Below are 24,300 nucleotides of genomic sequence, written 5' to 3' on the forward strand. Positions count from 1 at the left end.
TAAACAAGGACTAAAACCAGGACAAAACCAGGACTAAACCACGACCAAAACCACGACTAAAACCACGACCAAAACCAGGACTAAACCAGGTCTAAACTATGACTAAACCAGGACTAAACCAGGTCTAAACCAGGACTTAAACAAGGACTAAACCAGATCTAAATCAGGACTTAAACGAGGACTAAAGCAGGACTTAAACCAGGACTAAACCAGGACATAAACCAGGTCTAAACAAGGATTAAAATCAGGACTAAACCACGACCAAAACCATGACTAAAACAAGGTCTAAACCCACAACTAAAACCAGGTGTAAACCAGGACTAAACCAGGACTAAACCAGGTCTAAGTTTGGATCGCGTTTGTGTTCGTGGCGTAATGACAAACCGAGATGACAGAGAAGCCGGTCGCATCTGAAGTGTGTGTTTTCTGTCCAATCAGAACCCTGTTGCCGTGTCAACTGGAAGGAGAATATTTAAATTCCGAAATGTTTAATTCAGAACAGTGAATTCGGAATTAAAACACTTCAACAAATGGATCAGAAAATAGTCTGAACAGTGGTGAAATCCTGCAGCTCGGACCCGGTTTAACCCAGACACACTGAAGGACGGGTCAAATGCGGTCGCCATGGTTACCTACTTTATCTCCCCTCCTCCACCGTTCACCTTGACCCGCCCACGTCCTAATCCCCGGCCAATCGGCTCGCGGGAAAAGGGCAGTACTTCCTGTTTGTGTTTGGTCCTAATCTGTCTGCGTGACCCCCGCGCCCTGGTTTAAATAAACATACGGAGGGACGAGGCTTAAGACTCTGGGATTAAAACAGACGAGAGGAAGAAGAAGAAGGAGTAATCCAGACTCACCTTAGAGACAGAGAGGGTCAAAATGTTCCTAATTGTGTCTTTATATACAGGAAAATGTGCAGTTGTTTTGAATAATACGATTTTTTCCCACTCGAATGAATTATTTACATGGAAATTATACAAAGAAATGTGTGATTTTTTTGTCTCACTGTTGGTTCTGAGTTGGTATTGAGTTAGTCCTGGTTTAGTCCTGGTTTAGTCTTGGTATAGTCCTGGTTTGTCTTGGTTTAGTCCTTGTTAATCATATTTTTGTCTTGCATTACTCATGGTTTAAAAATAGCTTTTGTGTGGTCTGGTTTAGTCCAAGTTTAGTTTAGAGCGCGTTTGGTCTTTATTTAGTTCAGGTTCAGCCGTATTTTATTCCTGGTTTAGTCCGGGTTTAGTCCGGGTTTAGTCCTGGTTTAGTCCTGGTGTAGACCTGGTTTAGTCCTGGTTTAGACCTGGTTTAGGCCTGGTTTAGTCCTGGTTTCGTCCTGGTTCAGCACTGGTGTAGACCTGGTTTAGTCGTGGTTTAGACCTGGTTTTGTCCTGGTGTAGACCTGGTTTAGTTCTGGTGGAGACCTGGTTTAGGCCTGGTTTAGTCCTGGTTTCGTCCTGGTTCCGTCCTGGTTTTGTCCTGGTTTAGACCTGGTTTAGTCCTGGTTTAGTAGTCCTGGTTTTAGACCTGGTTTAGTCCTGGTTTAGACCTGGTTTCGTCCTGGTGTAGACCTGGTTTAGTCCTGGTTTAGACCTGGTTTAGACCTGGTTTAGTCCTGGTTTAGACCTGGTTTAGTCCTGGTTTCGTCCTGGTTTCGTCCTGGTTTCGTCCTGGTTTCAGTCCTGGTTTAGTCCTGGTTTAGTCCTGGTTTAGTCCTGGTTTAGTCCTGGTTTAGACCTGGTTTAGACCTGGTTTAGTCCTGGTTTAGTCCTGGTTTAGTCCTGGTCCAGTCCTGGTTTAGTTTAGTAGAAGAATCTGCATTGTCCAGTGATATTAATGATATTATTATTATGATCATATAAACCTGATTGTTAAATGTTTGTATATATTTATTTTTATTTTATTTTATTTTTCACAAATCTATTAGTTGCGTGTTTCAAACTCACACTTGTTTTTCTCTCCAGGCGCCGCGCTGCTGTCCGTCACTGTCACCAGTAATCGCCACAAAGTCGAGGTCAAAGAAAACTCAGGTACGACTCTATTTCTGTCAAACTCAACTCAGAATAACCAAGTCACTGTTTTATCAAAAAAATAAATACAAATAAATAAATGTAAATAAATAAATAAATGAAAAGGTTTACAGTGTACTAATTACACTTTACCATCAATACTCTTATTCTGTCAGTACTATGTAGTTATTATATTTACAGATACTATTACTACAGTACTACACAACTCACCGAAATGTATACAACTATTACTCCTGCTACTGCTACTACTACTACTTCTACTACTACTACTGCTACTACTACTACTGCTACTGCTACTACTACTACTACTACTACTACTACTACTGCTACTACTACTACTACTACTACTACTACTACTACTACTACTACTACTACTACTACTGCTACTACTACTACTACTACTACTACTACTACTACTACTACTACTACTACTACTACTACTACTACTACTACTACTACTGCTACTACTACTACTACTACTACTACTACTACTACTGCTACTACTACTACTACTACTACTACTACTACTACTACTACTACTACTACTACTACTACTACTACTACTACTACTACTACTACTACTACTACTACTACTACTACTACTACTACTACTACTACTACTACTACTACTACTACTACTACTACTACTACTACTACTACTACTACTACTACTACTACTACTACTACTGCTACTACTACTACTGCTACTACTACTACTACTACTACTACTACTACTACTACTACTACTACTACTGCTACTACTACTACTACTACTACTACTACTACTACTACTACTACTACTACTACTACTACTACTACTACTACTACTACTACTACTACTACTACTGCTACTACTACTACTACTACTACTACTACTACTACTACTACTACTACTACTACTACTACTACTACTACTACTACTACTACTACTACTACTACTACTACTACTACTATTGCTACTTCTATTACTGCTGCTACTTTTACTACTACTGCTACTTCTGCTACTACTACTGTTAGTACTATTTCTACTACTACTTCTACTGCTACTACTTCTACTACTACTGTTACTACTCCTACTACTACTACTGCTACTTCTACTACTACTATTTCTACTACTCTCCACAGATCTGACCTGTAATTTAACCTGGCGACTCTCTCTGCTTTAAGTTGAAGTTTAGGTTCTTCTCTCAGAAAAGTTCCGCAGTGCGTCTTTAAATACTCCCTAAATAAGAACCTGCGCTTTGGTTCGTTTTGACTAAAAATACTTTTTCTTTTCCTCTTTCTGTCAAACTGTCGTCTATAAATATCCCTCGCTCTCTCCGTAAATAGATGTTTGTTTTTCTTTTTTTAAACTCTTTCTTTTTTCTCTCTTTTTTTTGTTTTGTTTTTGTTTTTGTCTGATGGCAGAGGCGGTGCTGTCCTGCCTCTACAAAACGGAGAGAGACCAGAACCCGCGCATCGAGTGGAAGAAGAGAGGGAGGGACGTGTCATTCGTTTACTTTGACGGACAGTTCAGAGGTGAGAAAGTGCTGTCGCCGTGGAGACCTGAGCTGACAGGGCTGATCAGAGAAAGAGAGAGAGAGAGAGGGAAAGGGGGGGGGTAAAAGAGGAGGGGGAGAGAAAGAAGAGAGGAAGGTAAAAACTCAAGGAGGAGGGGGGGGTAAAAAAAAAACCAAGGTGGGGGTAAAAAGAGGAGAGGAAAGAGGGAGGGAGGGGGAGAAAGGGGTAAAAAGTGGAGTAGAGAGAGAGAGATGGGGTAAAAAGAGGAGGGGAGAGAGAGAGGGGGTAAAAAGGAGGGGAGAGAGAGAGAGGGGTAAAAAGAGGAGGGGAGAGAGAGGGGGTAAAAAGAGGAGGAGAAGAGAGGAGAGAGAGAGAGAGGGGAGAGGAGGAAAGAGGAGAGAGAGGAGAGAGAGGGAGAGAGAGAGAGGGGAAAAGAGAGGAGAGAGAGAGAGGGGTAAAAAGAGGAGGGAGAGAGAGAGGGGTAAAAAGAGGAGGAGAGAGAGAGGAGGGTAAAAAGAGGAGGGGAGAGAGAGGGGTAAAAAGAGGTAAAAGAGAAGAGGAGGAAAAAAAAGAGAGAGAGGAGAGAGAGAGGGGGTAAAAGAGAAGGAGAGAGAGAGGTAAAAGAGGGAGGGAGAGAGGAGGGGTAAAAAGAGAGGGGAGAGAGGGGGGTAAAAAGAGGAGGGAGAGAGAGAGAGAGAGAGAGAGAAGGGGTAAAAAGAGGAGGGGGAGAGAGAGGGGGTAAAAAGAGGAAGAGAGAGGAAAAGAGGGGGAGAGAGGAGGAAAAAAGAGAGGGGAGAGAGGAAAAGAGGAGAGAGAGGGAGAGAGAGGAGTAAAAAAAGAGGAGGAGAGAGGTAGAGAGGGAGAGAGGGGTAAAAAGAGAGGAGAGAGAGGGTAAAAGAGAAGGAGAGAGAGAGAGGTGGTAAAAAGAGAGAGGGAGAGAGGGGGTAAAAAGAGGAGGGGAGAGAGAGGGGGTAAAAGAGGAGGAGAGAGAGAGGAGAGAGGTAAAAAGAGAGGGAGAGAGGGGGTAAAAAGAGGAGGATAGAGAGAGGGTAGAGAGGAGGAGAGAGGAGGTAAAAAGAGAGGGGAGAGAGGGGAAAAAGGGAGAGGGAAGAGAGGGGGTAAAAGAGGAGGGAGAGAGAGGAAGAGAGGGGGGGTTAAAAAGAGGAGAGGGGTGAGAGAGGGAGACAGGGGGTAAAAAGATTAGGGGATAAAAAGAGGAGGAGAGTGGGAGATGGAGGAGGTAAATAGAGGAAGAGAATGAGAGAAGGAGGGGGGTAAAAGAGGAGAGGGAGAGAGAGGGAGATGGGGGTAAAAAGGTAAAGGGGGTAAAAAGAGAAGAGGAGAGAGAGAGAGAAAGGGGTAAAAGAGTTGGGGAGAGAGAGGGAGGAAAGGTGTAAAACGAGAAGGTGAGAGAGGGGTAAAAAGAGTAGGATGGAGGGAAAGGGACAAGAGAGGGGGTAAAAGGAGGAGGGGAGGGGGGGTTAAAAAAGAGAGGGGAGGAAAGAGAGAGAGACGGGCCAGAGGGGTAAAAAGAGGAGAGAGAGAGAGGAAGAGGAGGTAAAGAAGGAGGGGGAAGAGAAGATAAGAGAGGCGGAGTAAGGAGGAGGTGAAGAGAGAGAGAGGGTGTAGAGAGGAGAGAAGGAAAGAGACAGAAGGAGAAGGGGAGAGAGAGAGAAAGAGAGAGAGAGCGGAGGAGGAGGAGAGGAGAGACGGAGTAAAGAGGGGGTTAAAGAGAGAGAGAGAGAGAGGAGAGAAGAGAGAAGGCAAAGGGTGTAGAGAAGAGAGAAAGAGAGAGAGAGAGGAGGAGGAGGAGGGAGGTAAAGAGAGGAAGGGAAGGAGAGAAGAGAGAGAAGGAGTTAGGAGAGGAGCAGAGAAGAGAGGAGGCAAAAGGTGAAGAGAGAAGAGAAGGAGAAGAGGGTGGAGACAAAAGAAAAGGAAGATGAGAAGAAGAGAAGAGAGAGCGACAAGGACAGAGAGAGAGAGAGAGAGAGATGGAGGGAATAAAGAAAGGAGAGAGAAAGAGAAAGAGCAGTGTATCTTAACTAAAGTGACACAGAACAATTCCTTGGTTCAGTCGTTCCAAAGGCCGTTTCAAATACTACAGTAAATCCTTCTGTTGTACAATTATTACGTTCGTTGTAGTTTTGACCCTTTGTCCTTGCCCTTTCACTTTCACTTTCACTTTCACACTCTGTTCCTCTGTCCCCGAAAACCCGCTGAAATAATTAAAAACACCGAACTTTAATGAAGTTTTTCTCACCTGGAGCAGTTTGGACAGATGGTCCCCGTGACCCATAAAACTCACAAAAACCACAAAAACCACAAAACCGACTCCTTCAACTTTAAAAGGAGCGTTTTTGAAGAATGAAGTAGAACGAATAGTAGTAGTAGTAACAGTAGTAGTAGTAGTAACAGTAAGTAGTAGTAACAGTAGTAGTAGTAGTAGTAGTAACAGTAGTAGTAGTAGTAGTAGTAGTAGTAGTAGTAGTAGTAGTAGTAACAGTAGTAGTAGTAGTAGTAACAGTAGTAGTAGTAGTAACAGTAGTAGTAGTAGTAGTAAACAGTAGTAGTAGTAGTAGTTAGTAGTAGTAGTAGTAGTAGTAGTAGTAAAGTAGCAGTAGTAGTAGTAGTAGTAGTAGTACAGTAGTAGTAGTAGTAGTAGTAAGTAGTAGTAGTAGTAGTAGTAGTAGTAACAGTAGTAGTAGTAGTAGTAGTAGTATACAGTAGTAACTGTAGTAGTAGTAGTAGTAGTAGTAGTAGTAGTAGTAGTAGTAGTAACAGTAGTAGTAAAGTAGTAGTAACAGTAGCAGTAGTAGTAACAGTAGCAGTAGTAGTAGTAGTAGTAACAGTAGTAGTAGTAGTAGTAGTAGTAGTAGTAGTAGTAGTAGTAGTACAGTAGTAGTAACAGTAGTAGTAGTAGTAGTAGTACAGTAGTAGTAGTAGTAGTAGTACAGTAGTAGTAGTAGTAGTAGTAGCAGTACTAGTAGTAGTAGTAGTAGTAGTGGTAGCAGTAGCAGTAGCAGTAGTAGTAGTAGTAGTAACAGCAGTAGTAACAGTAGTAGTAACAGTAGCAGTAGTAGTAACAGTAGTAGTATCAGTAGTAGTAGTAGTAATAGTAGTAGTAATAGTAGTAGTAGTAGTAGTAGTAGTAGTAGTAGTAGTAGTAGTAACAGTAGTAGTAGTAGTAACAGTAGCAGTAGTAGTAGTAGTAACAGTAGTAGTAGTAGTAGTAACAGTAGTAGTAGTAGTAGTAGTAGTAACAGTAGTAGTAGTAGTAACAGTAGCAGTAGTAGTAGTAGTAACAGTAGTAGTAGTAGTAGTAACAGTAGCGTAGTAACAGTAGCAGTAGTAGTATAGTAGTACAGTAGTAGTAGTAGTAGTAGTACAGTAGTAGTACAGTAGTACAGTAGTAGTAGTAGTAGTAGTAGTCAGTAGTAGTAACAGTAGCAGTAGTAGTAGTAGTAGTAGTAGTATAGTAGTATAGTAACAGTAGTAGTAGTAGTAGTAGTACAGTAGTAGTAGTAGTAGTAGTAGTAGTAGTAGTAGTAGTAGTAGTAGTAACAGTAGTAGTAGTAGTAACAGTAGTAGTAGTAGTAACAGTAGCCACAAAGGTGTATATAAATTGTAGTAATAATAATAGCGGAAATATCAGTGCTAGTAGTAGTAATAGTAGCCACCCACATTGGTAAAGTAGTAGTAGTAGTAGTAGTAGCAGTAGTAGTATTAGTATCAGTATTCCAGTCTTATAATTGATGTCTGTTCCAAAAAGCCAATCGTCTTTAGTTGATTTAGTGCCGATCTTTTGACAGGTGCTTTTAGAGGCCCTGTCCGCTCCGTTTGACAGGTGCTTTTAGAGGCCCTGTCCGCTCTGTTAGCAACGCCGCTAACACGTAAAAGCTACAATTTATTATTTAGCTCCAGCTCAGCGGCGTGAAGGAGAGAGGAGACGAGGAGAGAGGAGACAAATGAAGGATCCTAGCGGGTTCATAGATCATAATAATGTCCAAATGTACTTTATCCTCGGTCATAAATATAGATTTATTTGTCCTTATAAGTGATGGGGAGCTTTGCTGTTAGCATGCTAGTTAATGTTAGCAGTGACAGTGTGGCTTCTGAAAGTTGTGAAAAGCTTTTATAAACTCATCCTGGTGAATAATTAGGACGTTCTGAAAGGAAATCGTAAGAGAGGAAGAACTTTGGACCACTGTGAACTGTTTACAATGAACTAGTTCTGTTTTTCACGATTTTAAGACAGGAAAAATCTGGTACAGAGACTTAAAATGTGTACTAAATCTTAAAGGTTGTATGGAGGATTTTTTTGTTTTGTTTCAAATTGTCAATGAAAGTTTAAAATACCATTACAGAGACACAGCAGCTTTGTAATTATGATGAACAAAAAAATAAAAATAAAGAAAATCAACTGTGGACGTAGTGACGCCAGATAAACATCAGCCAATCGATAAAAAGGCTACCTCATTTTCTATTGGCTGTCAGGTTGTCAATCAAACTTCTTACGTTTCTAGGGTAACTATGCAGCGGTTCTTAGAGGCTTTTTCTAACTGTAGCTTCCTCGCAGTTCGCACAAACTTTGTTGCGACGGCGGACGAGAATCCATGACCAGTTCGCCGCAAAGGAAAGTCAGTTTTTGAGGTCGCTGAAAGAAGAAGAGAAGGGGAAAAGGAGCAAAGACAAACTGAGGTGATTCTTGGAGATTCCTTCCAGCGATGGCGCGACTGAAGCAGACGAAGGGTCTAAAAACTGAGGCATCGGTCTCTAAATCAGTGGTCACCAACCTTTTTCAGACAAAGATCTACATGTTTGGTCTGAGGAAAGAGCAAGATCTACCAACATGAACGTAAATAACAACAAACGTGATCATGTTTATAGTTCCAGACAGCTTTATTTTTGCATTCTTACTAAAAGGAACACTCATTACAGAATGGAGACTAAAACACTCTCTGCAAGAAAAAAAAAAGTGCAACTGCAATACAAACAAAATGCAAACCAAATGCAGTGAAAGCAACCAAAATAGTGCAAATTTGACCACTAAACAGCATTAACAGTATATCGAAGGGTTAATGAGAGAAGTTCCATTATTATCAAATTCAGGGTGATGGCTGAGTCTGAATTTCCTTGGATAATGTTTTGAAGTTTGGTTTATAGTTGCAAACAGCTAAACTGAGACAATCTGTGAGGTGCCTGTCAGTCAGACTGTTTCTGTGCTTGGATTTTATGATTTTTCATTTGTGAAAAAGCCACCTCATGCAGATAAGTTAAACCAAAGTAAGCACTCACTTTCAATGCACATTTAGTATCACAAGTTGTCAAATTAAGCTGGAGATCTACCGGGGACATGGCAAAGATCCAGCTGTTGATCGCGATCTACAGGTTGGTGACCACTGCTCTAAATTATTTCTGGAGGGAGCTGTGGAGGAGGAAGATGGTGTCACACATGCACAACATTTGAAAAAGGACGCTGTATTTCTCTTCCCTTAAAAAATCCTCTATACAACCTTTAAGTAAAAAGTATAATTCGTCTCCTTGCTGCCCCCTGGTGGTTAAAGCGTACATGTCCGTGTGTTTCAGGTCCGTTCGAGGGCAGAGCGACCATAGAGGGCGCCACTGTCACTCTGCATGGAGTCACTCAGGACGACGCCGGAGAATATCGCTGTGAGATCAGCGCTCCTCTGGACTCAGTCAGCCTGGGAGAGACCAACGTCACCCTCAAAGTACTGGGTAAGAACAAGTACTACTGCTAGGGGTGTGCAAAAATATCGGAATATCGATATATCGTATCGTTTAATGTGATGATATAGTATCGATATCGTGGGCTACTGTATCGATATTTCACCAAGAGTATTTTTAGGTGTGTTTTACTAAATTATTTTGTTACAGTTGCTACAGTTTTGTTGCTTGTGGAGTGAAAGGAAACTCATTTATGCAACACATTTGACATTTTCACTGTTTCGAGGATTAAAATGTTTGTGTTTCATATGAACTTTGCACAAGAAGTGGTTTAACAAAGACTTTTAGTATCACAGCCATGATTTATCCTTTATTTTTTATTGAACTGTATCGGATCCATTTGAAATCTATCATATCGAATCGAAAGTGCACTGTATCGAGATATGTATCGTATCGTGGCCTGTGTATCGAGGTATGTATCGTATCGGCAACTTCGGAATGATACCCAGCCCTAACTACTACTACTACTACTAATACTACTGCTACAGCTGCTACTATTACTACTTTAGTAATAGTAAATTAGTACTGTAGGACTTTAGGGAGACTGAAGTTGTGGCAACACATGTTCAGTTTCACGATGAGGTTCCTGGTGTTGTACGCGCTCGTCTTTTCTAACACCTGAAAGAACATCGTGAGGGTGATGCCCCCTGGTGGAGCAGAGAAAAATTACTCTGACTGGCGCAAACAAAGGCCACGTCTCGCCCGCACAGACAGAGACAAGAAACTCATCTCGCACGCTGAGTCGATCCAGTTCCAAGTCTTTTTACTTAAGCCCAATTTTTTCAGGTGAATTACTTTGCGGCGCATATACCTTGACGCAGATCCATAAATCAAAAACGACAGTGATGAGGCAATGGCAGCAGTGTGTGATGAGTCGATGCAGAACTATAATTCCGCCATTGGACACACACCCCCCCAGTCCAGAGCGAGAGAGGAGCTCGGAGGCGGCCACGTCCTGCGCGTGTAGATTTCAGAAAATAGGATCCATCCTATTTTTTGATGCTCTACATGAGCGTAGGTGCGTGTCCCCGTCTAAATACAGACAGAGCATGAATCTTTGGTTGTTGGCAGTTTTGTGTTGGTGAAAGAGCCCAGCTCCAGAAATACTGTTAATTTGTGTTTTAAAATTTACTTTTCAAATCCTGTCGTTTGCCGTGGTGAGTCTGTACAGAAGGTAAATACAAGTCTGTTCTGCTGTTAGTTTCACTGTGGACCTGATACAAGTGACTAAATGTGCCCAGTCAAGTTTGATCGACTTTCCCATTGAGAAACACAGAGCCAGTGCTGCGCGTGTTCTTCCTGCTGCAGCTGCCGGTGGAGGCGTCTTTGAGTTGACGCGCAGCTGTGGTTTCGTGAGGTTACATGCATAAACGCTGATGCCTGCAGTGGAGCCAGGCTCTTATGAGAGATAGACCGATATATTGGTTGGCCGTTATATCGGCCGATATTTATACTTTTTTACATATTGCTATCGGTCTTAAACCTCAGCACAGGCTAATATTTTGTTGTTGTTGATTTGCTGCCTAAAAATACACAAAAACACTTTGATATGAAAAGATGGCTGCACAAAACATGACGCCACCGCTCTCGATCGCTTTGTTTACTCTGCTCCAGAAAGATTATAATTAAAATAGTCCAGGTACTAGAAATACTGTTACAAATAAAACAGTGAAATGCACTTTAAACGTGAACAAACTGTATTTCTATCTCCTTCTTCTCTCAGTCCCTCCTCACACTCCGTCCTGCGAGATCCCCACCTCCGCGGTCACTGGGTCTGTAGTACGACTCCGCTGTCACGACCATCAGAGCATCCCTCCGGCCACGTACTCCTGGTTCAAAGACTCTCAGCCAATCAGCTCTCCCCGCCACAGCAACGACTCGTACGTGCTCAACTCGTACACCGGAGTCCTGGTAAATATAACATGTACTTATTTATTTACATAATAAAGGTCAAATGTACGGTAAACGTTACTGTTTTTATTAGATGTGACATTTCAACTATTTTTAATACATACTGTAGAAAAAGTAGGTCTAGTATTTTACTGGTTTTGGGATGACACCATAGACTGTTTATAGGTGAGTAGGTTGTGGGTTCAATTCCCAGTTTGCACGTTCCCCCTACGTTTCACAGTAGTGTTTTGTCGATACTAAAAATACTGATAATTCTAAAAAGGTTCATTTCTATCCAGTCAATGTGACTTTTTTAGTATCGAAATCTGCGAAAAATGAGGATCTACTTTTGATATTAGTTTTAGTATTGATTAGGATCTGATTTGTACGGAAGCCCTGAGCGGCAAAAAAAAAAAAAAAAAAAGAGGCATGTCATTTGGGCTAGTAGTTTTGTTTTTGTTTTTTTTCTCCAACATCTCAAAAAAAAATGTTTCTTGCCTTTTTTTTCTGCACAAACAGCTACATTTTTATGCATTATTTTTATTTTTTAATCAATCACTAGTAGTATCACTAGTAGTAGTAGTATTAGTTTATACGAATATACTGGGAAAACACACTGGAGTGTTTGATTTTATATATTATTATTATATACATTAATTTTAGCATCGATTAGTATCTGGTTTGTATGGAAGCCTTGAGCGTCAAACAAACAAACAAAAAAGAGAGGCACGTCATTTGGGCTCCATTTTCTAAGTATTTGGGGTTATTTTGTTTTTGTTTTTTTTGCACCAACAGCTCCCCTTCCAAAAAAAATTCTTTACCCCTTTTTTTTCACCAACAACTCAAAAAAATTGTCTCTTGCCTTTTTCTTTCGTTTCATTCTAACAGATAATTTAAAGTAAAAAAACAAATAAATAAATTTAAAAATGTATGTATTAACCTGCTCTACATTATAATAAAGGATTTTAAATGAAAACTTTACATAAATCAAAATGAATACTGCTTTGTATTTTAGAAAGTAAAGAAAAAAACAGGACTAAACCAGGACTAAACTAGAACTAAGCCTTGGTCCTGGTTTAAGCCAAGTTTAGTCCTGATGGTAGACTTGGTTAGGTTCTGAATTCTTAAATCAGGACTAAACCAGAACTAATCCTAGTGTTTTCATGTCACTATTTTGTCTGTAAATAAATTTCTATTCTTAATATCGAAATGGCTCCAAATTCATTCTTATAACTTCTAGATTCACTTAGTCCACTTCTTTATACAGTCTATGAATCACATTTTTATTTTCATTATTGAATCAAAATGTTAAAAGAGAATACATGATTTATGATTCCCATAAATATTACAAATCTCAGAATGTCAGATAAAAGGGAAGGGCATCTGGCTTAAAAATAACATATTCAAAGACTGTTATTGTTCCTGGAATCCAAAAGTTTACACATTTGTCTGAAAAGTTGCTTAAATTTCCATAAATTCAAACCTGGCAACGTTCTCTTTCCTGCGATAAGAATATTATGCAACTCTCAAAATAAAGCTGCTATTGTATTTGCTGTGTTTTTGTAACAAGTTTGAAGATAAGAAATGTTAAAGCTGCAATTTGTAACTTTTCTGGTGGATTTGTTACATGGTGTGACATTAACCTCAGGTCTTTGGAGAGTCCTGGTTCAGTCCGGTTTCAAATTCTGACTTTTGTTTTGCAGGAGTTCAAATCCGTGTCCAAAGAAGACAGCGGGAGGTACAGCTGCCTCGCCTCAAACGGAATCGGAACTCCCAAAATGTGTGAAGCGAAAAACATGACAATAGGTGAGTGGGACTGTGGCAGAGTGGTTAGCCTTTCACAGTTTGTTTCACAGTAGTGTTTTTACAATACTAAAAATACTGATAATATGAAAAAAGGTTCATTTCTGTCCTGTCAATGGGACTTTTTTAGTAACAAAACCTGGGAAAAATGAGGATCTAGCTCTGATGTTAGTTTTTATCAATTAGTATCTGATTGTACAGAAGCCCTGAGTAGCAAACAAACAAACAAGCAAACAAATATTATTAAATATATTTTTGCTCAAACAGCATTTATTTATTTTTTTATCAAACACTTAGTATTACTAGTAGTAGTATTAGTATATAAACTAATATACTGGGAAAACTGATTTTATATAAACTGTCATAATTTATAATAAGTGCCATAATTTGTTTAGCTGTTTGTTTTTTTTTTTTTTTTAACCTGGTTTCCCCCAAAAAAAGTAAAAAACCAAACAAAACAAAACAAAAATTAGAAAATTGAGCTTTTTTTTTGGTTTGTTTTATGTTTCTTGCTCAGGGCTTCCATAAATTTTGATACTTTTGATGACTCTTTTCGATGCTGCTCACAGTAAGAATACATGTTACTGAATGTATTTTTTGCAATAAAAACCCATATTAAATCAAAATAAATACAAGATTTCAAGGCTGCACTATGTAACTTTTTGGTTGGGGGGAGTTCGTCACCTGCTTGTTTCTATGAATATGTCATTGCTCTGCTTAGAATGTTCCACAGTGTGACATTAAACACCTCTACTTTACATTTATTCAATTACAGGTGGTTTTATAGCTCAAAAATACCTAGAAACACAGACATTCTGGCTGTGAGCGGGGTCGCCTCTCCGCAGATCTGACCTGTAACTTGTTCTGGTTTGGTCTCCATGAATATAGAAAGGTTTAATACTGTGAAACATTCCTGGCAAAGCAGTAACAATAATATTCATGGAGAAAAGCATTAACGCAATTGTCCTCCTCCGGGAAAGCTCCACTATGCACCTTTAACGCAAATACTGTGGAACATACATTATTATCGCCACGGAGACCGGCAGATGGCAAACCCAATACCCACCTACACAAATCTCTGCTTTGTTATGAAAAAAAAGTAAATAGAACGTCGTTTTTAATACAGTATTTGCGTATTTCTTATATAAAATGTTCAAATGTACGACCAACTCCGCTAAATGCATTGAGGATTACCGTGAATTCAAATGGACAACTTAATTCTAAAGCTAAACGCATTAAAAGCCCATATTCAAACGCTAATCCTTATATACTCTCTGTACTATGCAGTAGCAGTAGTAGTAGTAGTAGTAGTAGTCGTCGTATAATCTTAATTGCTAAGATAAGAAGGATTACGCTAATACTAACATAGAGTCGCAATATATGGTCCTCTCTTGGTTTTAATGGCGTTTTATCTGCGCTACGAATAATGCAGGGAATTGGAAATGTGTGTATTTTTAAACCAATATGTTCTGTGTCTTGCGTTAAGTCTGAAATAGTCTGAAATCTGTAAACATGAGCTTCTATTGTACAATTTAAAGGGTATTTTAATGTAGTTTTCTCATCACAAACAGACCTGGAGTTGTGTTTTGTTATTAGGTTTAGTATCGATATAGATCTGATTTGTACGGAAGCCCTGAGCGGCAAAAAAAAAAAAAAAAGCCACATTATTTGGGCTAGTAGGTTGTTGTTGTTTTTTTTGTCACCAACAACTCAAAAAAATTGTTTCTTGCCTTATTTTTTTTTTTTTTGCACAAACATTTTTTATCACAAACAGACCTGGAGTTGTGTTTTGTTATTAGGTCTAGTATCGATTAGGATCTGATTTGTACGGAAGCCCTGAGTGGCAAAAAATAAAAAAAAAAAATAGCCACATCATTTGGGCTAGTAGGTTTTTTTGTTTTTTTTTGTCACCAACAGCTAAAAAAATTGTTTCTTGCCTTTTTTTTTTTTTTTTTTGCACAAACATTTTTAATCACAAACACACTTGGAGTTGGGTTTTGTCATGTTTTTTTTTTTTTTTTTTTTATATTTGAATTTTTTTCAACTCCACACACCTTCACTAGAATCTTTTGGATAATTTCAGCTCTGGTATTGATGATCTCTTCAGAACTAAAGGTAAAAGGAGGTGTTCGCTTGAAAAAAATGACCGTTTCATGACATCACAAGTTAGAACAGAGCATTTTGAGCTATGGAGATGTAGACAGACTAATAATAATTACAGGTTTAGGCCTCATGTAGTGCTGGTCCGCGTTGCTATCAGTGTCGCGGCCGTGGGTGTTGTGGTGAGTCCAGTATTAAACGCAGACTTGTTTTAAACTTTCCGGTTGGCGTCCTCGTTTTTCTCGAAGTTGGTCACACGAAATAATACGACATAATAAACCCTTTGAAGTGTGAACGTGACGTCATGTATGAGATCCGAGTGGGAGACGGATGGATAATCGAAAACAACATTAGTCCTGGTTAATAAAATGTTACTCAAACATGTGTGAGTGAAACAAAACATAACTCCAGGTCTGTTTTTGAGGCGGTAACAACATTATAAGCTCACAAGATTAAATTTTGCGCAACACAGACTGTAAAATAAACACAGAATTGCGCATGTCATAACAAGGTTTATTGTTTTAGGAGTAAATGCGGGTTGTGGGTTAGACTCCTGATCTCTCTAAGCGGAGTGTGTCTGTCCTCACATTGTTGTTTGTTGTGTCGTCACGAGACTAAAAATTCAAACTCGATCTTAGTAGGAGATAGACTCAGTACAATCAATATATTCGGTATCACGATGAGAATAAAAACACTCTTTATTTAGACAGTATAATGTCATTTTCAACATTAAATGGTAATACGTTCTTTTTTATTCTCTTGTGGTCTTATATCTGTGTATTCCCTCAGTTGTTGAATGTTCTATGCAAACCCCGGGGTTCCAAAATGTTCGCCCATTCAAGTCAATGGGCCGAGCTCAATGGCGCATGATTCCAGATTCGCCTTTAGCCCGGCGAGGTTCTTCCGGTGGCTGTGGGTCGATTGAGCATGCGCAGTAGTGCTCTTTACCTCCATGGGCACGCGCGAATGCACACGAGCGCAAACAAGGAGCGCGGTCTTGTGTATCACGTGATCACTTTGACCAATCAGAGCGAGAGAAGCTAGAGCAGAGCCCGAGCGAACGATTATAAAAACGTTTTTTAAGACAACTGACGGATTTTGAGCTGAGAAAAACGTTATGATCTAAAAATAGGTAAAAATTGCCACAAAATCTGACATTTTTGAAAGTTGTAAGTTCCTGTCAGACGAACACGAGCAGTTTGTGATTACATTGCGCTCGACGAGAAAAATCCTCTCAGTCCAGGGGATTTTTCCGCTGAAGAACCAGTGAGCGTCACTACGTCAACTGGAGGCAGAGACGAGCAGCAGCACCCTCCAGTTATTTTAATAGATCCGTGGTTTTATGTTCTTGTTTGCAGAGGATGTGAATGTAACAGCTGTAGTAGTAGCAGTACTGGTCATCGGACTCATCGTGGCCATCTGCAGTTGTGGAGGAGTACTACTACATCGCAATGGGTTTTTTAGTCGTAAGTAACTTCTGTTTGTTTGTCTATTGCGAGAATGATCAAGCTTGAACAAAAAAAGCTTGATAATAATAAGAGTAATAATAACAAAACAAAACAATAAATAAATACAAATACAATGGTTTCTTCAAGTCACAATAATTTAAAATCTGATCTAAACCCGGCAACAAACACTCTCCAAGTTTTCCAATAATTGTCAAATTTGTCAAAGTTAAGTCTCATAGATAATGTCGGCTTTTCCATTACATAATGAGTATGGACAACATTCATCTAAACCTCAAGACAGGGACCTTTATCACTAAGCCATCTTCTTGTAATACACTTCTTTCCAGCAGTCGGTAGTGTATTATAAATATATAAATATATTTTTCTGATGTTCTATAAACTGAGCAGGTCTTTTCCCAGTGTACAGTGTCTCAAAATTGTTAGTAAAGTAAAACAGAGAACTTTTTCAATACTGCTAATCTGAGACCAGAATATGTAATGATGGAAGTTACTTTTGTTTTAAATGATAATATTACAAGAAATTAAAATTAATTATTAAAAAAATTTAAATTATTAAAATTCGTCTTGTGTTAGTGGAGACGTACAGGAACCAGGGAATGTTTAGTCCTCAAAGTTTGTGTGTTAAGAGCAGGAAAAAGGATCTGAGGAGGCTGACAAAGGTTAGGTTTAGTCCTGCTTTAGTGCTGAGTTAGACCTGGTTTAGTTCTGGTTTAGACCTAGGTTAGACATGGTTTACTCCTGGACCTGGTGTGGTCCTGGTTTGGTCCTGGGTTAGTGGATCTGCTTTAGTTCTGGTTCAGTCATAATTTAGTCCTGGGATAGACCTGATTTAGTCTTGGACTTGGTGAGTCCAAGTTTACACCTGAGTTAGACCTGGTTTGGTCCTGGTTTGGGCCAGGGTTAGTCGTGGTTTTAGTCTGGGTTTATCCCTCGTTTAGGACTGGTTTAGGCCTGGTTTTGGACTGGTTTAGACCTGGGTTAGACCTGGTTTAGACCTGGTTTAAACCTGGTTTAGTCCTGGAACTGGTGTAGTCCTGGTTTAGTCTTGGATTAATGGATTTGCTTTAGTTTTGGTTCAGTCATAATTTAGTCCTGGGATAGACCTGGTGTAGTCCTGGACCTGGTGAGTCCTAGTTTAGTCCTGTGTTAGACCTGGTTTGGTCCGGGGTTAGTAGGCCTGGTTTAGTTCTAGTTTAGACCTGGGTTAGACCTGGTTTACATTTGTGGATTTGACTTTTATAGATGGTGGAAATGAGCCTAAATAGTCAAAAAATCTTTACAAAACAGTCTTTAAAATGCTCAATTTTTGTGTCTAACCTCACATCTCTCTCTCCTTCCACTTCTGCTCCTGTCTGCTCCTGTCTGCTCCTGTCTGCTCCTGTCTGCTCCTGTCTGCTCCTGTCTGCTCCTGTCGCTCGTAGGACACAGAGGGAGGTAAGTGATTTCTTATTGCATTAACATTGACGTGTGTTTGTGGCTAGACTAATATCTTGGATTAAAACACAAGGGGATTGCACCGAGGCCGACGCTGAAGGGCTGTGGAGTCTTTAATTTAGTCCTGATTTAGTCCTGGTTTAGTCCTGGTTTAGTATTGGTTTAATCCTGGTTTAGTCTTTACTTAGTGCTGGTTTAGCTCTGGTTTAGTCTTAGGTGAGTCCTGGTTTTGTCCTGATTTAGTCCTGTTTTAGTTGTGGTTTAGTTCTAATGTAGTCCTGGTTTAGTCCACCAGGTTCTGTTCTGGTTTAGTCCTGGTTCAGTCCTGATTTAGTCTTGGTTCAGTTCTAATTTGGTAGGTCCATTGGTTCAATCCTGATTTAGTCCTGATTTAGACTTGGTTTAGACCTGGTTTAGCTATGGTGTAGTCCTGGTTTGGTCCCAGTTCAGTCTTGGTTCAATCCTGATTTAGTCCCAGTTTAGTAGACCTATTGGTTTAGTCCTGGTCGAGTCTTGATTTGGTCCCAATTTAATAGTCTATTTGTTTAGTTCTGGTTCATTCCTGATTTAGTCTGGGTTTCATCCTAGTTTAGTTTTCGTTGAGTCTTGATTTAGACCTTGTTTAATCCTGGTTTAGTCCTGGTCTATTTGTGGTTTAGTCCTGGTTCAGTCTTGGTTTAGCTCTGTGTCACTTTTAATTTAGTCCTGGTTTAGTCCTAATTTAGTTTTGGTTCAATCATTAATCAGTCCTGGTTTAGTCCTGGTTTAGTCCTGGTTCAGTCCTGGTGTAGTCTTGGTTCAGTCCTGGTTTAGTCATGGTGTAGTCCTGGTTTAGTCCTGGTGTAGTCCTGGTTTAGTCCTGGTTCAGTCCTGGTTCAGTCCTGGTTCAGTCCTGGTTTAGTCCTGGTTTAGTCCTGGTTTAGTCCTGGTTCAGTCCTGGTTTAGTCCTGGTTTAGTCCTGGTTTAGTCCTGGTTCAGTCCTGGTGTAGTCCTGGTTTAGTCCTGGTGTAGTCCTGGTTTAGTCCTGGTTTTAGTCTGGTTTAGTCCTGGTTCAGTCCTGGTTCAGTCCTGGTGTAGTCCTGGTTTAGTCCTGGTTCAGTCCTGGTTTAGTCCTGGTGTAGTCCTGGTTTAGTCCTGGTTCAGTCCTGGTGTAGTCCTGGTTTAGTCCTGGTTCCTGGTAGTCCTGGTTCAGTCCTGGTTTAGTCCTGGTTTAGTCCTGGTTCAGTCCTGGTTCAGTCCTGGTTCAGTCCTGGTGTAGTCCTGGTTCAGTCCTGGTTCAATCCTGGTGTAGTCCTGGTTCAGTCCTGGTTTAGTCCTGGTTTCCTGGTGTAGTCCTGGTTTAGTCCTGGTTTAGTCCTGGTTTCAGTCCTGGTGTAGTCCTGGTTCAGTCTTGGTTTAGTCCTGATTTAGTCCTGATTTAGTCCTGGTTCAGTCCTGGTTTAGTCCTGGTGTAGTCCTGGTTCAGTCCTGGTTTAGTCATGGTTTAGTCCTGGTTCAGTCCTGGTTCAGTCCTGGTTCAGTCCTGGTTTAGTCCTGGTTGTCCTGGTTCAGTCCTGGTTTAGTCCTGGTTTAGTCCTGGTTCAGTCCTGGTTCAGTCCTGGTTCAGTCCTGGTGTAGCCCTGGTTCAGTCCTGGTTCAATCCTGGTGTAGTCCTGGTTCAGTCCTGGTTTAGTCCTGGTTTAGTCCTGGTTCAGTCCTGGTTCAGTCCTGGTTCAGTCCTGGTTTAGTCCTGGTGTAGTCCTGGTTCAGTCCTGGTTTAGTCCTGGTTTAGTCCTGGTTCAGTCCTGGTTCAGTCCTGGTTCAGTCCTGGTGTAGCCCTGGTTCAGTCCTGGTTCAATCCTGGTGTAGTCCTGGTTCAGTCCTGGTTTAGTCCTGGTTTAGTCCTGGTTTAGTCCTGGTTTAGTCCTGGTTTAGTCCTGGTTCAATCCTGGTGTAGTCCTGGTTCAGTCCTGGTTTAGTCCTGGTTCAGTCCTGGTGTAGTCCTGGTTTAGTCCTGGTTCAGTCCTGGTTTAGTCCTGGTTCAGTCCTGGTTCAGTCCTGGTTTAGTCCTGGTTCAGTCCTGGTTTAGTCCTGGTTTAGTCCTGGTTCAGTCCTGGTGTAGTCCTGGTGTAGTCCTGGTTTAGTCCTGGTTTAGTCCTGGTTTAGTCCTGGTGTAGTCCTGGTTTAGTCCTGGTTCAGTCCTGGTGTAGTCCTGGTGTAGTCCTGGTTTAGTCCTGGTTTAGTCCTGGTTCAGTCCTGGTGTAGTCCTGGTTTAGTCCTGGTTCAGTCCTGGTGTAGTCCTGGTTTAGTCCTGGTTCAGTCCTGGTGTAGTCCTGGTGTAGTCCTGGTTTAGTCCTGGTTTAGTCCTGGTTCAGTCCTGGTTCAACCTGGTTCAATCCTGGTGTAGTCCTGGTTCAGTCCTGGTTTAGTCCTGGTGTAGTCCTGGTTTAGTCCTGGTTTATTTCATTAACATTGACGTGTGTTTGTGGATTAGCATGGAGGCTAACCGCTAATGCTAAAGTGGAGTTAGCTTGTCGTTAGCTTAGTGTAGCATTTGTAGTTTGACTAAAACGACTGACGCTAACAATGATTTCGTGATAATTAAACACATTTTTGTTTTTTCACTGTTGAAATTATAGTTAAATAATTTATAAGTAATTAGATAAAAGTACACAACAAAAGTATTTTCTGGTTTTGCGCAAAAAATATTGAAGGAAAATCTTAAATGGCTCCGTTATTAAAATATAGTCAAATTTTGTATCTCAAGGTCCATTACTGCTACTACTTCTACTGCTTCTACTGCATCTACTACTACTACTACTACTGCGACTACTACTACTACAACTGGTACTACAACTTTGACTAATCAGACTACTAGGCTACTTTTAATTTTACTGCTACTACTACTACTACTACTACTATTACTATAAGCCTACTGGTACTACTACTACTACAGCCGGACCTACTACTACTTTGACTATACACATCTACTATTAGAGCTATTGCATTAACGACTGCATTACTACTACTACTACTACTACTACTGTGACTGGTACTACGACTTTAACTATACGCATCTGCTTCTGTAAAAGTAGTAATATCCCTCAAGTAGTAACAGTACTGCTACCACAGCTTTGCCGACTGCTACTACTACTACGATTACCGCTACTACAGCTACTTCTACTACAGCTACTTCCACTATTGCTATTTCTGCTACTGCTACTACTACTACTACTACTACTACTACTACTGTCTCTATTACAGCTACTTCTACTGCTATTATTTCTACTACTGTTACTACTACTACTGTTACTACTACGACTACTACTTCTACTACTAGTACTGGTATTACTGTTACTACGACTACTACTTCTACTACTAGTACTGGTATTACTGTTACTACGACTACTACTTCTACTAGTACTACTAGTACTACTACTACTACTACTACTGCTTCTACTACTACTACTACTACTTCTACTACTAGTACTACTACTACTACTACTACTGTCTCTATTACAGCTACTTCTACTGCTATTATTTCTACTACTGTTACTACTACTACTGTTACTACTACGACTACTACTTCTACTACTAGTACTGTTATTACTGTTACTACGACTACTACTTCTACTAGTACTACTACTACTACTGCTTCTACTACTACTACTACTACTTCTACTACTAGTACTACTACTACTGCTACTATGACTACTACTTCTACTACTACTACTGCTACTACTGCTACTACTATTAGCCTACTACTACTACAACTACTCTTAGGCTACTACTACTACAACTACTCCTACTACTACTACTACTTCTACTACTACTGTTACTACTACTACTACTACAACTACTTCTACTACTACTGCTACTACTACTACTACTGCTGCTACTACTACTATTGCTACTACTTGTACTGCTACTACAACTACTACTACTACTACTACTACTACTACTGCTACTGCTACTGCTACTACTACTACTACTACTACTAGTGCTACTATTACTCTCAGATACTACAAAAAGTACACAGAAGTACACAGATATTTGAGTACTGGTGTTTGTCGTCTTCACTTTATCTGAATCGTTGTGAGGAAAAGTCATTATGAGACTCATTAATGAACCAAGGAAAAACTGCAGCCAATTAAACTGTGAGTAATCTGGATTAGAGACGCAGATTATATCAGGCCAGATCAGACCAGAGGTGGGGCGCAGTTATACTGGTTTAGACCTGGTTTAGACCTGGTTTAGACCTGGTTTAGACCTGGTTTTAGTTCTGTTTTAGACCTGGTTTAGTCCTTGTTTAGTCCTAGTTTTGATGTGGTGTAGCTTGGTTTAGTCCCGGTTTAAATCTGGTTTCGCCCTTTTCTAGTCCTGGTTCAGTCCTTGTTCAGTCCTGGTTTAGTCCTGGTTCAGTCCTGGTTTAGTCCTGGTTTAGTCCTGGTTTAGTCTTGCTCTGGTCTAGTTTTAGTCTAGGTTTACTCCCAGTTTTGATGTGGTGTGGCTTGGTTTAGTCCTGGTTCAGTTCTGGTTCAGTCATTGTTTAGGCTTGGTTCAGTCCTGTTTTAGTCATGGTTTAGTCCTGAATAAATCCTGGTTTAAGTCCTGGTTTAGTTCAGGATTTAGTCCCAATTTAGTCCCAATATAGTCCTGGTTTACTCCTAGTTTAGCCCTGGTTTAGTCCTGGTTTTAATCCTAGCTCAGTCCTGGTTCAGCCCTGGTTTAGTCCTGGTTCAGTCCTGGTTTAGCCCTGGTTTAGTCCTGGTTTAGTCCTGGTTTAGTCCTGGTTTAGTCCTGGTTTAGCCCTGGTTTAGTCCTGGTTCCTGGTTAGTCCTGGTTTAGCCCTTGTTTAGTCCTGGTTCAGTCCTTGGTTTAGTCCTGGTGTTAGTCCTGGTTTTAGTCCTGGTTTAGTCCTGGTTTCCTTTAGTCCCTGGTTTAGTCCTGGTGTAGTCCTGGTTTAGTCCTGGTTCAGTCCTGGTTTTAGCCCTGGTTTAGTCCTGGTTTAGTCCTGGTTTAGTCCTGGTTCAGTCCTAGTTTAGCCCTTGTTTAGTCCTGGTTCAGTCTTGGTTTAGTCCCTGGTTTAGTCCTGGTTTAGTCCTGGTTTAGTCCTGGTTTAGTCCTGGTTTAGTCCTGGTTCAGTCCTGGTTCAGTTCATCTTTCTCAGTTTCAGAGTATAAAGGCTTTTGGCTCGTCTACAGTCAAAGACACTGTGATTTGATTACTGCCTTGTTAGCGCTCCCTCCATCCCTCCATCCCTCCATCCCTCCATCCCTCCATCCATCCGTCTCTCTTTCCGTCCATCCATCTCTCCCTCCCTCTCTTTCTCTCTCTCTATTTCTTTCTTTCTCTCTCCTTTCTTTCATCAGATTAAAGTCTCCCTCTTTCTCTCTCATCTTTCTCTGTCTCTCTCCTCCTCTCCCTTTCTCTTTCTCTCTGTCTATCTCTCTATCTTTCTCTCCTCCAACTCTCTCCTTCTTTCTTCAGGCTTCTTTCTATCCTCTTTCTCTCTCTCTATTTTGTCTGGGTTAGGTCTTTCTCTTCCTCCATGTTTCTCTGCCCCCCCCCCTCCTCCTTTCCTTCTCTTTTATCTTTCTCTCTCTCTTTGTCCATCCCCCTTTCTCCTCCTTTTTTTCATTTGGATTAACTCTGTCCTCTCCTTCTTTCTCTCTCTCTCTTTCTCTTTCTCCCTCCTTTCTCTACTCTCTTCCGCTCGGGTTAATCCTCCCTCTCTCTCTTTCTCGTCTGGGTTAAGTTCTCTCCTCTCCTCTTCTCTCTTCTCCTCCGTCCCTATTTTTAGCCCAGCGCTCCCTCCCTCCTTCTCTCCTCCCTCCTTCCTCCTTCTCTCCTCCCTCTCTTCTTCCTCCTTCGCTCTCTCCTTCCTCCTCAAAGACAATGTGACATGATTTCTGACGCGCCGCGGTTAACATCCCGGGCGTCTCGGTGCCTAAAAGACGGGCGGTTCGAGCGTAGACAAAGCATGCCTCGCTCTAGCGTTCGGACGAGCTGACGGGTAAATTACCGGCGGCGTGACGCGCTGTCAAACTGTCAGACGCCAGAAAAGACGCGAGTTTATTTTAACCCGAGAGAATAATTACCGAATAATCGCCAAACGCCGCTTCGGAATTTAATTAAACGTTTCTGGTCGTGACGTTTGTGAGACGAAGAAAAAAAGACGTCAGTCACTGTGGAGGTTGTAAATCGTATCTGCGAAGAATTAATTTAACTCAAGGAGAATGTGGTCCTGGTTTAGTGCCGGTTTAGTCCTGGTTTAGTCCTGGTTTAGTCCTGGTCGAATCCAGTTTCAGTCCAGGTTTAGTCCCAGTTTTAATGTGGTGTGGCTTCGTTTAGTC

The 24,300-nt window shown here is 40.8% G+C and overlaps 1 protein-coding gene across 1 annotated transcript in view; it reads left to right on the plus strand.

The window, feature by feature from the left end:
• Positions 1-24,300, plus strand: part of jam2a (junctional adhesion molecule 2a) — a 65,061-nt gene that overhangs the window by 26,201 nt on the left and 14,560 nt on the right. The window contains exons 2-8 of the mRNA XM_020931528.2: positions 1,959-2,024; positions 3,432-3,542; positions 9,111-9,260; positions 10,993-11,180; positions 12,863-12,965; positions 16,421-16,528; positions 17,953-17,965. Of these exons, the coding sequence (XP_020787187.1) occupies positions 1,959-2,024; positions 3,432-3,542; positions 9,111-9,260; positions 10,993-11,180; positions 12,863-12,965; positions 16,421-16,528; positions 17,953-17,965 (739 nt within the window). The remainder of the gene's footprint in view (positions 1-1,958; positions 2,025-3,431; positions 3,543-9,110; positions 9,261-10,992; positions 11,181-12,862; positions 12,966-16,420; positions 16,529-17,952; positions 17,966-24,300) is intronic.

Source organism: Boleophthalmus pectinirostris, unplaced genomic scaffold (assembly GCF_026225935.1).
Source record: "Boleophthalmus pectinirostris isolate CB_2022bp ecotype Guang Dong unplaced genomic scaffold, ASM2622593v1 HiC_scaffold_11, whole genome shotgun sequence".
In the NCBI taxonomy this organism is placed as follows: domain Eukaryota; kingdom Metazoa; phylum Chordata; class Actinopteri; order Gobiiformes; family Gobiidae; genus Boleophthalmus; species Boleophthalmus pectinirostris.